Source organism: Zootermopsis nevadensis, unplaced genomic scaffold (assembly GCF_977971745.1).
Source record: "Zootermopsis nevadensis isolate Lab colony 2312 unplaced genomic scaffold, Znev_1.0 Znev_ptg000022l, whole genome shotgun sequence".
NCBI lineage: Eukaryota > Metazoa > Arthropoda > Insecta > Blattodea > Termopsidae > Zootermopsis > Zootermopsis nevadensis.
Genome location: NW_028259154.1, coordinates 8,605,769 through 8,622,516, shown reverse-complemented (window position 1 = coordinate 8,622,516; position 16,748 = coordinate 8,605,769). Strand labels below are relative to the sequence as shown.

Below are 16,748 nucleotides of genomic sequence, written 5' to 3'. Positions count from 1 at the left end.
TCAATAAATACTGTTTTAGAAGCAATACACTTTCAACAGCTTCCCTATTAACTTCAATTAAGTAGGGTTGAAAATTTTTCTCTAAATATATTAACCCCAGTTAAACTTTAGCAGTCAGAACTTTGGGAACTACAGATTTGAGAGAGTAACAGAATTCAAATATTTACAAACTATGATCTCTGATAATAATAATCTGGATACTGAAATCAACCATAAGTTGCTGATGGCCGATAGATGCTATAATGGGAGGGATCACATTACAACAGCACAAAGACTAAAAGCAAACTATATACAACTTTAATAAGATCTGTACTGCTATATGGATGTGACACCTGGGCCATTAATAGACATAACGAAGATAACGTTGCAACCTTTGAAAGGAAGGTTTTAGAGTAAATACATGGCCCAACTTGTGAGAATGGAAAATGGAGAATCGGGTACAACATGAATTTTATCAGTTATTTGGTGAACCTGATATCATCAGAGAGAGAAAAGCCAGAAAAGTAAGATTGCTGGGACACCTCTTCAGGGCTAACAAAAGCCATCCCTGTAGAATGTTAACTTTTACTAAATTTCATGGCACTTGAAGAGTAGGACAACCTTCAAAAAGATGGCTAGTGTGTGGAGTAGGCATTTGGAAAGGAATGGCCAAGGATAGAGAGAAATGGAGGAGCATCACTGGGGTGGTCAAGGCTGGAACCTGGCTGTACTACTAAATTAGAAGAATGGTTAAATGCTTTATTATGAACAACATTTGAAGTTCAGTTACTTTTTAATTGCGAGACATAATTTATTCCTACAGTTCAGATAGTTCATATATAACAGAAATGTATGATGAAAAAAAGGGGAAAAATCATTGCTACCAATAATAAATGGCATAATCATCTGGAAAGCAGCAGGCCTTGAGCTGATAGCCAAGTCAACCACCACAACTCATGATAAAACTGGAAATAAAGTACACAATCCTACATTATGAAAGGAGGTGATCCATGTAAAATTGACACAACTCAAGGAAGAAGAATAAGGAGAAAAGAAGAAATACAATTATATCTTTTGAACACTAAATGAATAACAATCATCATCATCAATAGTGCTACAACTCTTAGAGTCTTGGCTTCCTTACCCGAATAACAATAATAAATTAAAAATATAAATAATATCAGCTTTATTTGGTATCTTGTTCTTCCTCACACTACTATTACAATTTTCGGTCTAACACAGGCCATCTTCAGGTGACATTTAAAGGCTTTACAGAAATGTGTGCAACTTATGATCTGCTAGTGTTGAAGCTGCACATAGTTCAATAAAACCCTTCCATGCCACATGAAGACCAAAACATGTAGTACTGTTGTGTGTGTGTGGGAAGGAAGGAAAGAAGAAAGAAAGAAAACAAGCTGTACAGATGGATATATTAAAAACTTAATTATAGTTTCTGGGTGGTGATGAACAAATTCTACTTCAAATATCAGAATGAACAGTTTCAATTTTTAAGCTGGATTGAATGTACTATATTTAAGACAACTGAAAAAACTTGGAAAGCATAGATTAATAAATGCAACTTACCCTTCTCCAGAAATGAAGCTCAGAGTTTTGGGGAAGGATTTATCATTAAATGTGTATATAACCAGTTTGTTACAGTGATCATCATCTATTTCCTTCAAAAAATTTTCATAATTCTTATCATCACATGTTTCTTTGAGGGACCACCAACTCTGGCTGTCAGATCCATTATCTCCACTATACTGTAGGCTAAGGTTTCTAAATGTAGTGTCAAGAGGAGAAGCTGTAATAAGATAAACAAACATGACAAAGGAGACAGCATAAAAACAGTGACAGAAAAATAAACACAGTATAATGCTGATTATCTGAGGCCAAATTATCTGTGGAGTGGATTAACCGTGGTCTCAAATTCTGATTTTGTGAAGAAAGTTGCAAAGAAGCCTTCACAGCTGTTGAGACATTACTTTACTCAATGAAAAATCAAGATGACATCAATTCACAAATTTGTGGGTACATAAAATAAGAGCCAAAATAGGCCAACAGAAAAATCATATAAAAATTACAGACTTTCTGATAAAATTACTTTAAGAAAGAATGCTTAGTATTTTTATATGTTTTTCAATATGGATATGTATGTTTCTATGTACAAATATTTAAGTTCCTATTTTGCTTGCATGAATGATGATAATTCTAATAATATACAATTTGCATTGACTGTGTTTTTCAAGTTTCCAGGCCCTGCTACTCCCAATTACCATTGATAATCGGTGCTCTACCATACTTAACCAACTAGTCCCATCTGTATGCTTTCATTCCCTCTTTTGTCCTTATATCCTTCTAAGAAAATGCACGTGGACCCCAACAAAATAAAATGGTAAGTCTATTTAGCCAACTGATGAAAGGGATAAAGATACAAAATAGCAGGAAATTAAATTAACAAGCTGTACATATAATAAACAACTAAGTACTAAACACTTAAGTAATGCTGGGAAAGAAGATGTTATTGTGTTCAATAATAATGAAAACTACTGAGACAAGTGAACTCAGAGTACATTTCCAGTAAGAGTAGTGTACTTCATCAAAGACAGGTTCATTCTTTGGCTTCACACAGAACACTTCATATTAATGTCCATTTGCATTAAAGTTGTCACAATGCAATGCAGCAATTTTTAGTTACAAAATCATTTCTTATAGGGTATGTAAATAAAGCCATGGCTTACCAATTCGTTCCATGAGTTGTGTAACTGGAGTAGCCATTCCACGATTTGAAATCTTCAGGAATTTTGGGAAAATATTAGGAATCAATGCTGTAACATGTGTCCCATTCAACATCTTAATGAGATTATCTCTTTGTGGGCTCGGTTTACCATCCACCTCAGCCTCCAGTTCATAAACATGGTAGTCTCTAGCCTCCCCTGTAGTCTTTGGATTAGGGTTCAATCGTGACACATGCCACATGAACCTTATCGCAATCTGTTTGCCTGGAAGGGCAGAAAAGTTAATTCCTTATAATTATATGTGTTAGTATATTGATTATTTACATACTTCAAGAAAGCCTATGACTCAATTTTATGAGAAATATTATACAACATTAACTAAATTCAGTATACTCTTGAAACTCTGGAGGTTGTTCAAATGAAACCTTTTCATGATGCTGCTAGTAAACACGACTAGTTGCAGGTGATCAGTAAAAGAGTTCACCATGAGCTGTATAGCAGAAAGGACATATAACAGCAAATGTGGACTTAAGCTCCACAAATAAAGTAAGAAACTTTTATTAGAAAATGGTAGAGTTCCAGGTACAGAATCCATCCAAAGAGGAAAAATGAGAGTGTCAAGGGTTGTCAACTAATCAAAAATGATAGGAGACCAGCACATGTTATATATGGACACTGGGGGCATTAATCGTTAACTAACTTATTTGGTAAGGTACTTGGCCCCACATTACTTACTGGATTGGAGATCTGCAATGAGGTAGTCTCTGTCTGGCTGAGAGATACTCCATACCATACTTGAAGAATTACTCATTCTAATCACAGCAATGTCTGTGTGATCATAGTTGGACAAGAAAGTTAAAGCAGCTTTATTTTTTAAGTACGCATTCTGCATTTTATTCCAAGACTGTTCACTCATTCTGAAATAAAACAAAAAACATAGTGTCTTATACAATACCATTATAATAAAAAATAAGTTAACTGGTGAGAATTGCAACTGGTTCTGTGAATACAAAATTTAATATCAGATCCAAACCATGGAAGATGCATGGTATTCTATCTTCATCAGAGAAATACGGTTCAATACCAGAAAAAAGAAACATATGATATAGATGTGATAAGAACAGAATAAGAGATCATCATGTCCCAGTAAATGCAAATAATCTAAATATGTCATTCAAATTTGTGTTGTTTTGTTGCAATACTGCTGACATTTGATTTAATGTCATTCCTATGTCAATCTGAGTAACAAATGCAGCTGAGGATTGGGCAACTGCCAATTCATGTAATTTTACTACAGTGAAACCTCTATCCATCGTTCCCCAAACTATCGTTTTCCCGGATGCATCGTCCGTTTTGTTCGGTCCCGGATACATCCCATATAAAATAATGTTACATTTTCCCGCTTCTATCGTTCCTCGAACTATCGTTTTATCGCATCGATCGTTCAAAAATCTTAGCCCCGGCCCACAATTTTCCCGCAATGATTGTTTCTGAGAAATTAGAACGAAATTTACGCGATGTTTTTAGAATTTAAAATGCTGGGTTTTGAGATAAATTAATACCGAAAGACGCATAATGTTAATGTAATAGTATTTCTGTGCCGAGTTTTGCCGAAGCATTGGTAAAAGTGATGCGCATAATATTAGTGAATGTGATGAGGAAAACATTTTGAAAGTGGAAAGGGCTCTGTTTGGCCTAAAACGTAAAGTTTCGACAAACCAGTTGTCCATTAAAGACTTTTTTGGTAAGAAGAAGTAACTTTGAAAGAGAAACATTCAGTTTCTTAAAATTTTTAATGCTTTCCCGCAACTATCGTTTTCCCGTATTCATCGTTTTTATTTCCCACCCCCGCCAAAAATGATGCATCGAGGTTTCACTGTATTTCCATTCTTCCTGTTATTGTTCGTGAAGGGGGTGGGAGTCGTGAGGAAGCTGTGCCGAGTTTTGCTGAAGCACATGCTGCATTGGCAAAAGTGAAGTGCATAATATTAGTGAACGTGACGAGGAAAACATTTTTAACGTGGAAAGGGCTCTGTTTGGCTTAAAACATAAGTTTTGACAAACCAGTTGTACATTAAAGACTTTTTTGGTAAAAAGAAGTAACTTTGAAAGAGAAACAAAGTTTTTTTTAAATTTTAAATGCTTTCCCGCATTCATTGTTTTTATTTCCCACCCCCACCAAAAATGATGCATCGAGGTTTCACTGTACATACTACCGTTTCTAGGGCTGAATCACAAATATAAATCACAAACTAGCTGTCTCCCACTTACCTGTCAATAGTGTTGACAGTGTTATTCTGTGCTGACATTTTATAGATAGGCTGATAGTTACCAATATCCATTGTAACTGTGACATCATAAGGCAGGTTTGGTTGACCAACAGTGCTGCCAAGCGCAAATATAACTAATGGGAACCAGATGACAGCAATGATAACAAAAAGGCCAGCACCACCCAACAGGTACTTGATTAAAGGTTTTTTCTTCTCTCCACGAGGTTGTGGATACTCAGTTTCCATACGTCTTGAACACTTGAGCTGAAATATGTTTGCAAAGATGTCCTCCATCTTCAGCCAGTCCGAAACTGTCATTGATGTGTCAGTCCACATCCAATCCATAAGTGCACGCAGCTCGAATAAGAATGGTACAGCCATGAACCTGTAATAACAATGCTTGTCTCACTCGACAGGCCTGTCAAATATCAAGTTAAAAACCAAGTACACTCACTGTAATGTTTGAACGTGTCACTAAATTAATGTCATGGCCACTAGTTGACATGACTTTAATCACAGGATAACCATATATTTGTATACTGGAAATTAATATGTATTAATCTATAACAGCATTAATAAAAAGTACAATATCAGAAAGTTGTCTGAAGGAGTGGGGGTATAGTATTATATATTAATATCAGTACTAAAAAGATGTAAGTGGCCAGCTTCATGCTATGGCCTCTTTTTCACCAGTGAAAGAGCACTCCCACATGCATCAGACAGGAGACTGGACGAACACAATAGCTGGCCTGGAAATGATAGCAAAGAGAAGAAACTCTGTCCTTTTGGTAAGCAAATCCCATCCATAAAACCCACAAAAAGTCACTGTAACTGACTGAGTTATCCTGATACATATAATAAATTTTAAACAGAGAATGGATTTTCAAACCATTAATAGTTTCAAGATAAACAAGAGTTTATATCTATAAAACATTTATCTGGCAGACATTAACACACGGTAGTAAATCATGGCCTATAAGAAGATAAAAACAAGAACAGCTGAAATGTAATTTATGAACTTCACCAATAACAGGTTTTGTATAACAATACAACAGAAGTCTGAAAAAACCAGCCTTTCAGAATCCTTGCCCTCATGCAACACAAAATTGTAGAATACTGACACAGAGGAAGAAGTTGTTCTAAAAAAAATATTTGCTCCTTAATATCATGATATGTCAAATTGGTCTATTTGGAAGGATGATAATGAAGCAGATACTAAAACTTCTTCAGAGTGCAAATAATATTTTCTTCCAATTTTTTTAGTACATATACAGTGAAACCTCTATCCATCGTTCCCCGAACTATCGTTTTCCCGGATGCATCATACATTTTGTTCGGTCCCGGATACATCGCATATAAAATAATGTTACATTTTCCCGCTTCTATCGTTCCTCGAACTATCGTTTTATCGCATCGATCGTTCAAAAATCTTAGTCCCGGCCCACAACTTTCCCGCAATGATTGTTTCTGAGAAATTAGAACGAAATTTACGCGATGTTTTTAGAATTTAAAATGCTGGGTTTTGAGATAAATTAATACCGAAAGACGCATAATGTTAATGTAATAGTATTTCTGTGCCGAGTTTTGCCGAAGCATTGGTAAAAGTGAAGTCGTTCTTTTATGCGCATAATATTAATGAATGTGATGAGGAAAACACTTTGAAAGTGGAAAGGGCTCTGTTTGGCCTAAAACGTAAAGTTTCGACAAACCAGTTGTCCATTAAAGACTTTTTTGGTAAAAAGAAGTAACTTTGAAAGAGAAACATACAGTTTTTTAAAAATTTTAATGCGTTCCCGCAACTATCGTTTTCCTGTATTCATCATTTTTATTTCCCACCCCCGCCAAAAACGATGCATCGAGGTTTCACTGTATCACAAAATGTACAGTATTAAAAAGTTTAAAACCTGTGATTCAATCTAAATATAATTAGTAAGAAGGCTATAGACCTATACCATATTTTCAGTTCCTTCATTGGCTATAAAGATTTAACATCATATCATAATAATATGATGGGGACAGACATAAAGAATGGTTAAAGAAAATAAATTAAGTTCATGTAACTTCCTTAGGTTACAATAACTACTTACCCTTTAAACATGACCATGTTTAGAATATTGTACCGTTTACATAGAACATTTCCAAGAATGCGAGTGGGGTAACCACTTCTTATCTGATATGCTGAAAGGAGCAGATAGAAGCACTTGACCATGTACCACATCTGCGGTGGAAGCTCTGCATTGAATTGCCTGCAATGAAGCCGCCAGCATTAGTAAAATAGTTTGATTCATTACACTCAGCTGATATGCATTTGAAATGAGGGACAAATATAAAATATAACTTGTATTACCCTCCTAGTGCCAGACCATGATATGCGGTTGTCTGCTAGTTGGGCCCAAAGTACTGACAGTGATAAATTCATAAAGTTGCAACTCAAAGAAGGCAATGCATCTGGCAATATGGAATCTACCAGAGGAAAGAACACATGAAAGATGACGAATTGGCAGATTTTGTGAATGCAATTACTAGTGAAAATGAATCAGATGGTGAACAGGCACTAGAAATGACACTAACATCATGTGTTTCTCATTCTAATAGTGATGGTAGTCATATGTTAGTAGAAGAAACAGACCACATGTTAGTGACAGTGAACAATACATGAAAATGATCCAGATACTGATGCAATTGATAACAATCACAGTTATGGAAATAATCATTATCAATGTTATTGTTCATCAACCCTTTTCAGCATTTCTTGAAACATCTTGCTTCTGACATACTCACCCCCCTCTTATATTTCTTATAATTCGTTTGTTTTCTACTCTGCAACTGCAGAGCCTGACCTTGGCAGAAACTAATAGAAATGCAATTCACTTTCTGAGATCATATCAATTATCACCTAGTGCAAGAGGATAGCTGTGACAGCCAATAAGCATAAATGAAATAAAGCCTTTTGTTGCTATTCTTTTGGAAATGGGGATAATCTGAAGACTCACAATTTTCTCATACTGGATTAGAAATTCACTATACACTCTCTGGTGTTTTCTTGCGACAGATTTCAACTGATCCTGAAATTTCTTCACCTTTTGAACAAAAAACAATAACCTTTCACCACCTGAACACAAGGACTCTGATCCTTGTGCAAGATAATTCCATGCTCTGGTAGATCATGGAAATCATGTTTTCCAACTTCACTACATACTACACACCAGCACCTAAGTACTCTCAATCCCTGATTGGAACTAAATGCCATTCTGCACTTATACAGTGCCTACTCAATAAAAAAAACATCACAAATGGGTACAAAATTTTGGATGATATGTAAATCAATCATCCATTATTGTCTGGGAGTTTACTAATATTAAGATTCAAAATAAAAGAAAGATGGGTTATCACGCTGAATTGATGCATTTCGCTCTTCTGTTGAGGGATGTCTATGATGGCAACCTCTGACTGGGTGAGGGCCTATGGAACTAGTGGGTTCTTTAAGTGGCATATTTTCCTTTCATTTCTGATCAATAACAGGCATGTATGTGTGTGGAGAAAAATGGGCAGGATTGGAGGGGGTCTTGGGTTGTTCTTTGGACTGAAAAAGTTGGGACAAGGACTCTCTCTCAAGCAGCCATGAGGTTAAGGTGATGTTTCTGGTTCTATTCTGGTCTGTATTTCCTGTTTCTGCTACATTACTAACATTATGAGAGAAATAAGATAGAACACCTTATATAAATGTTCTGATGTGTACATATACGAGGTGTGATCGGAAAGTTTACAGACTGTGTCAATAGAGGGCGAACCGGATGTAGTACGAGCTTCTGCCGTTAGGGGGTGCGGCCTACATTCATAGTGAATCAGTGTGCCAGCCGGCATCATTGAATTAGCATTTGTTTCTTAGTTACGGGCGTTTTGGTAGTGCTTTACACCGACCCTCCTGCTATTTCGGAATGGCGTGTACATCAAATTTTGCCAAAGACTCGCCAAAACGGCTACGGAAACCTATGAAACGCTAAAGCAAGCATTTGGGAGTCCGCAATGGGTCGTGCACAAACTTTTGTGTGGCATTCACGTTTTAAAAATGGCAGAACCTCTGTCGATGATGACGAGCGTTCTGGACGACCATCTTTGAGCACAACGCCCGAAAATGTTACGAAGATTCGGCAGGCCATTCACGAAGATCGACGTCATACCATCAACGACTTGTGCGACATTGTTGGGATAGGTTATGGGACCTGTCAGCTGATTCTAAAGGAAGAACTCCACATGCGACGCATCCTGTCTGAGGACCAGAAGCAGAATCGACTTCTCGTTTGTCAGGAGCTCAAAGATCTTGCAAGAACTGACCCCAACTTCTTTTCTAAGCTCCGTGTGACTTCTTCCTCTTCCCAAAGATGAAAATTCAGCTAAACGGAAGGAGATTTGAGACGACAGAAGAGATTCAGGCAGAATCGCAGATGGTGCTTGACAGGCTGACAAAGAAAGATTTCCAGGGATGCTTCCAGGCTTGGCAGCGGCGCTGGAATCGTTGTGTTCACTCCCAGGGGAACTACTTCGAGGGAGATGGATGAATTTAATACCTGAGATAAGTGTACAGGTTTTTATACGCGCAGTCTGGAAACCTTTCGATCGCACCTCGTATCACTTTCTGTGCAGACAAAAGTTAACCAAATATAAGATTCATATATAAGTGTATTCCATAAGTTTGCTTTCAATATGTTGCACATACAATTATATTTGTTTCGTTTTAATAAATCTGTCACTTTCTTCTATACTTAGTTATTTCCTTACATTAATTTAGGATTGTATATTCTTTGAAGTTTCTGGTTATAAAATAAACTTACTTGTCAGTGACTAGAGGCAGAATGAAGAACATCCATATGTGGACTCCAACTACGAGCAAGAACTGGAACACGATCTTCCCGAGAATGTATTTGCGCAAGTACAATGCGCGGTCCACCACAATCAGTGCAAACTGCAGGATCAGCATAATGAGGAATGGAATTGGCACCTTGTTTTCTTCCAGATAAGCAGACACTCCTCCTTCTCCCAGGTCAGACTAGAAGCCAACAGTAGTTTTACTATCAACATTATTCCAATGGGTTGAAACCTCGGACTCATAAAGACATTCAAAATTTTTCCTAAGCATCCATACATAACCAAAGTTTATCATATATAAAGAAGTAAGGAGAACATTTGGACCTAAGTAAAGTAGAGAAAAACTGGAGAAAATTATATAATGCTCTTCATATAATATTGTTAGGGTGATTAAATTAATGAGCTTGAGATGGCTAAGATGTGTTGCACACATGGGGGAAATTTTGATCATAAAACTTCAGGGAAGCCATCACTTGGAGACCTAGGCTTAAATGGGAGGATAATTTTAAAACTAATCTTGGAGAAATATGGTGTGAAATTGTGGATTGGAGTTAACTGGCTCAGGACAGGGTCCAATGGTAGGTTTAACTCAAGTTTCATGTAAAGAAGTGGTTACACTGAAATGATTCAGACCAAAATGAAATTTGTATTGTAAATTTTTAATACACTACACACCCAATATCAAAATTAATTAAAATCTGTTGAGTAATTTTGGAGGCTGAACACGTGGGCGGATGGACAAACCGCAAACAAAAATTCCTCATCTTATGCACTTCGTGTAAAGGATGCATACAAATGCATAGCTCCTGGAAAACATGTTACTTTTTATAAATGGAAGAAGATTCACCAACCAGACGTTATAAAGATTTCTGTCTGCTGGGTTGTTGCGCTGTGTAGTTTGGTCGATGTTAACCAATGTTTCAGATGTCATACTGCCTCCGTCATCGCCCTGATGATGGAGGCAGTATGACCTCTGAAACGTTGGTTAACATCGACCAGACTACACAGCGCAACAACCCAGAAGACAGAAATCTTCATACTCACCGCTGTGAGAACCTCAAATCTTACACAGAAGTTATAAGATGATGAAAATGTATTAATACTTCTCAAACTCTAAGATGTGGCTGACTAATATGAAAAGTTTAATTACTGTTGTTATTTGAAAGAAGAAAAATATGTACACATACTAACTCACCCCAAATGATGCAAAGCCAAAGATGACAACCATGAAGTTGAAGAAGTCACAGAGAAACATCAGAGCATACACATCAGCAGTGACTCGCTGGGCTCTAGAAAGCAAGTGACTAAAAAAACCCTTCACTGAGTCACAATATCGTCTTGGGCTGAAAATAAATTTACAGGTATAATGGTTATACACACTCTTTTCTCTTTCTATCTTTATTTCTTTTACTTTTATAACATGAAGGGATAAATTTATGAACAGAATTTTATACATAATGTAAAAATGGTCTTCAGTTTTGTGATAGCTCATTAACTCTCTGGAGGTAGAATCTGAAAGTTCAACTCCACATATGTCAAAGTCCATCATTGGACATGATGCTATGTGAGACAGTTCAATCCACCTTCCTTCCTCACAGCATAATGCCCCGAGGCCCATCTAAATGATATCCTCCTACATACTGCTCAGTCTTCCAGGTGGTTTCAATACTGAACTCTGAACATATTTCATGTTTCTACTATCCAAACTATATGACACAAACTTATCAAAAGGCACACAATGATGTGTATCTTTAGATACAAGTGATCAACTGATTGTCCCTGATCTTTCACTGGCTAGCTCATGGCCAAGAAGATGGCTCTGATAGACAAACATACAACTATACTGTCCATATCTGATAGTCACTCCAATTCTTTCCCCGATGACAACGGCAGAGATAGTCTCTGAAGTGTAGTACTTTTATTCAACAGTGATGCAGCATATGCAATTACCTAGAAACACTGAGAAAAACCTCAAGTCAGGACAGCCATTAGCCCAACTGTATTAGGACTGAATGCATCTTGAATCTCATTCTGTTACCAGCATATCAACCTGCTCCTCAATTCAGAGGCAAGCTTCCATTCATTGGTCCTCGGACATATTACATGTACCTTGAAATGTGCAAAATGCAGCACTGTATGTTCAAGTTAATTCAACTTTTAAAGTGTATCAAATTCTGAAGTTCTGTCACATTAAATTATATGTAAGCGATTAAAGTTGGCAAGACTCTCGGTTTACAAGCTGCGTCAGGTGGCTGAATGGTGAATAAACCATATCTTCTGCCAACGTTTTGACAGCAATCTCTGCTCTCATCCTCAAGGCTGCTGTGTAACAAATCTGGTCTTTTGTAGTATGCTTGCTGATTGGAACTGGTGGTGGATGGCAGGTAGTAGCATAGTGTTGCTGGTGGCCTGTCTGTTGCTTTGTTTCACACTGACCAATAGGAACTGGCAGTAGAGGTCAAGTGCTTGCACTTAATGGAAACGTTGGCAGAAGACGTGGTTTATTCGCCATTCAGCCACCTGAAGTGGCTTGTAACCTGAGTCTTTAATCAATTTTGAGGTACTTATTATTCTTACCTTCTCAGCAGCTTGAATTAACCTAACGAAGACTGAAAACAACAGCTGAAGCTTGCAAACACCGAAATAAAAGACTTTGATGTACTTACGCCAATACCAGGAAGCCAGGGATGTGATCACTAACGTCTTCCTTATCAGTGCGAACCACAATTAGGTTGGAGGTACTTAGTTCTTCACCTGCGGACCTGGTATGATCTCCTGCATCAGACTGATCTACACTTGTCTTGTAGGCACTGAGACGTCGGCCTCCCTGTGTCACCACCTGCAGATTAAAAGGGAGGTTAAGAAGACTGGAAATATACAATCTATACAAGACTACACACAGTTTACACAAGCACTCTTTGCACCTTGCCATTCTCAATGCTCCTGTCTATACGGCCAAATGTATGTTGATGTAGTGTTTGAATGAATGTCAAATTTGTTGATGATAATTCAGTACTTTGAATTATTTCCATGATTGTCACTTCTAATTTAAGATCAACAATTCACAAGCAATATGTAGATGTGTTTGTGGTCTATCCCTATACAAAGTTTCACATATCTATCTCCAATTGTTTAATGGTTATTGCAGTCAAATTGAAAACCAAAAATTTTCACATAAACCCTCACATTATTGTTGCACAGCCTACATACATATATGAGAGAGAAAGAGAGGAGGGAACTTAATTCTGTTTAAATGATATATTACCATACATCATTTCACCATGCCATATTAATTGGCACCATAGTTGTTCCCATCTCACAAGTTTAGCATGTTATCACAGATTGTAGAAAATTAAGAAATATGGAGTTTGGATGGCCTCCATTAGCATAACATTCACATTCTATTTCATCAAAATGCAACCAGTACTTCTTGAGATGAGACAGACAGGCATAGTCCTATATGCAATCATGTTATGCACATCATACAAGATTGCATACATAGATGTATGATGTGCAATGTAGTCTGGTAGAAGTTTACCAATGTTTCAGAGGTGCTTGCTGCCTCCACAATGAGGAAACCAAGTATTTTTGAAACACTGATAAACTTCTGCCAAACTACATGGTACAAAATTCCAGCAGATAATCATCTATATATTTACTATCATTAGAACCTGAAATCTCACAGTGAATACACATATGGGCTTGTATAACATCAGCACTGTAAATGAAAAGGAACTAGACCAGATCTGCTTATATTGGTTTATGACAGTCTTCAAATTTCATTAAGACTTACAACTTTCATTCAAAAAATGTATTTGGTCAACCATTTAATGAAAAAGCAGTTTGTGCTGCTGTGGAAGTGATATCAACAACATGATAAACCCTGCAACAGCAGATTTGTATCTGCAGTAAATGGGTATCAAGACCTACGAGGTACGAGGTGCGATCAGAAAGTTTCAAGACTGCGCGTATAAAAACCCGTAAACTTATCTCAGGTATTAAATTCATCCATCACCCTCGAAGTAGTTCCCCTGGGAGTGAACACAACGATCCCAGCGCCGCTGCCAAGCCTGGAAGCATCCCTGGAAATCTTTCTTTGTCAGCCTGTCAAGCACCATCTGCGATTCTGCCTGAATCTCTTCTGTCGTCTCAAATCTCCTTCCGTTTAGCTGAATTTTCATCTTTGGGAAGAGGAAGAAGTCACACGGAGCTTAGAAAGGAAGTTGGGGTCGGTTCTTGCAAGATCTTTGAGCTCCTGACAAACGAGAAGTCGATTCTGCTTCTGGTCCTCAGACAGGATGCGTCGCATGTGGAGTTCTTCCTTTAGAATCAGCTGACAGGTCCCATAACCTATCCCAACAATGTCGCACAAGTCGTTGATGGTATGACGTCGATCTTCGTGAATGGCCTGCCGAATCTTCGTAACATTTTCGGGCGTTGTGCTCAAAGATGGTCGTCCAGAACGCTCGTCATCATCGACAGAGGTTCGGCCATTTTTAAAACGTGAATGCCACACAAAAGTTTGTGCACGACCCATTGCGGACTCCCAAATGCTTGCTTTAGCATTTCATAGGTTTCCGTAGCCGTTTTGGCGAGTCTTTGGCAAAATTTGATGTACACGCCATTCCGAAATAGCAGGAGGGTCGGTGTAAAGCACTACCAAAACGCCCGTAACTAAGAAACAAATGCTAATTCGATGATGCCACTGATTCACTATGAATGTAGGCCGCACCCCCTAGCGGCAGAAGCTCGTACTACATCCGGTTCGCCCTCTATTGACGCAGTCTGGAAACTTTCAGATCGCACCTCGTATGCAAACTAACAAAAAGAGTAGGTTGAATTTCAGGTTCTCATGGCAGTGAGTATGACAGTGCTTCCCAAACCTGGGTAAATTACCCAAAAATGGGTAAAAGTGATTTTTCTTTGGGTAACGACACACCCATTTCTGTGTGACTTGACTGAAATCCCCGATGGTGTTAATGGTTTTGCAGAGCAAATGATGGAGCTTAGGTCAAGAAGTCAGTGCATAATGTTATTTGAAGAAAAAAGGGACCATTTGGAGTCTTCCTGGTTAACAATTCACGATGAATATCCTGTGGTAGCTGGGGAGGCCGTGATGCAATTATTGCTGTTTCCGAGCACCTACGTGTGTGAAGTAGAATTTTCCACTCTTGCCTTCATAAAGAGCACAAAATGAAACTGTCTGCTGAACCCTAAACTATGTGAGGTGTGCTCTGTCTAAAATTGCTCCAAATTTTGTGGAACTAGTAAATAAGATGGAGCAGTAGCATTATACTCATTAGCTGGGACCTGGGTGATGAAATATTCATGGTGAATAATTATCAAATTTTTTGTGGCTGCTAAAATGTTTAGAGATGTTTAAAATAAAGACATTGCATCAAACTTATTGTTTGCTTCACATTTTTTACCGATCTCTCTTCACTTGTCATATACGTTTTCTGTGCAGTTAGTGTTTTACCTTCATTGGGTAAAAAGGACTTTATGAGAAGTGGTTTTGGGTAATAAAGGAAAAAGTTTGGGAAGCAGTGGAGTATGAAAATGGCTGTCTTCTGAGTTGTAGCACCATGTAGTATGGCAGAAGTTTACAAACGTTTCAGAGGTTTTTGTTGCCTCCATCATCAGGGTGATTACTGCCCTGATGATGGAGGCAACAAGAACCCCTACAATGTTTGTAAAATTCTAGCAGATTACATGGTGCTACAATCCAGAACACAGCCATCTCAGCAACGAACATAACTGGAGAATATGTTTATTCAGCTGGACATTTTTTCATTATTTAATGCACAGCAACATCATGTGCATATGTCGCCCTCGGTGGACTAGTGGCTAGCGTGCTCGCCACTGGACCCCAGGTTCGCGGGTTCAAACCTGGCAAAGGTCGATGGAATTTTAAGGGTGATAAAAATCCATAGCACAACTTCCTTTGGAGGGGAAGTAAACCCGGAGGTCCCATGTCATAGATTTACAGAATGCAAAACAACCTTACGAGCATGATACAAGATGTTTTGTCAGCAAAACATCAGCAGCCATTTCTCACCCAAGTCTCCTGTTTCACTGCTAGATGGCTATGGCAGTCAAATCAGGATTGAGTATAAATTGTGCAGAGTTAGTGGGTCACTACTCTCACTAGCACTGGAACACCCAAATGGGCGTTGCCAAACATGGGAAAAGAAATGATCATGTGCATATGAACCAATTCTATCAGAATATCTCACCTGATCTGATACATTGCCAGCTGATGAGCGGCGACGCAAACCAGAACTTCGTCCAAGCTGTGATGATGATCCAGAGTTGCCTAGACCAGGTGCTGAATATGATAACCTGCTTCCTCCATGTTTCAGGATAGCCAGCTCCTTGCCGACTGGTGGATCAGCATCTGCTGTTAAAGTGTCTTCTTCATCCACCCGATGTAGACCTACTGAGTCTCCTTCAGGATCTAAACGGAACTTCTGTTCCTTTTCTTTGAACATTACAGGGTCTTCATATGTTGTTTTCCACAGACCAAGGGATTTCAACATATATCTGCAATAAACAGTTTATTACGATATAATCTTTCAATTTTAATAACACATTATAAGCTGAATGTGTCATATGGTTTTTGGAAAGATGCTTATAGATGATGAAATGGAAAGGCATAATTTCAGCATTTCTGTGTGGAGATATAAAACCTCAGAGTAACTTATGTCAAAACAGACATTCTCCCAGTAAGAAATTTAAACACAGACTTGTGGACAAGTCAGAAGCAATCTTCAAATGAACAGTAAAATGATGATAAGTAATAATGACTTGAGACATAGAAATTATTGTCTTAAACCATATTCATTTATAATCTGGGATATTTAAAGTAACATTCAGTTATGTGGACATATAAAAC

The 16,748-nt window shown here is 37.9% G+C and overlaps 1 protein-coding gene across 16 annotated transcripts in view; it reads right to left on the bottom strand.

The window, feature by feature from the left end:
• The window catches only part of Piezo (piezo type mechanosensitive ion channel component), a 160,042-nt gene that overhangs the window by 11,143 nt on the left and 132,151 nt on the right, over positions 1-16,748 (bottom strand). For all 16 annotated transcript variants that reach the window (XM_087354064.1, XM_087354067.1, XM_087354072.1 and 13 more), the window contains 9 exons: positions 16,090-16,396; positions 12,520-12,692; positions 11,049-11,196; positions 9,820-10,034; positions 7,075-7,233; positions 4,989-5,372; positions 3,453-3,634; positions 2,721-2,981; positions 1,564-1,783 (listed from right to left, as the gene is read on the bottom strand). In XM_087354064.1, coding sequence (XP_087210190.1) covers positions 1,564-1,783; positions 2,721-2,981; positions 3,453-3,634; positions 4,989-5,372; positions 7,075-7,233; positions 9,820-10,034; positions 11,049-11,196; positions 12,520-12,692; positions 16,090-16,396 — 2,049 coding nt within the window. The remainder of the gene's footprint in view (positions 1-1,563; positions 1,784-2,720; positions 2,982-3,452; positions 3,635-4,988; positions 5,373-7,074; positions 7,234-9,819; positions 10,035-11,048; positions 11,197-12,519; positions 12,693-16,089; positions 16,397-16,748) is intronic.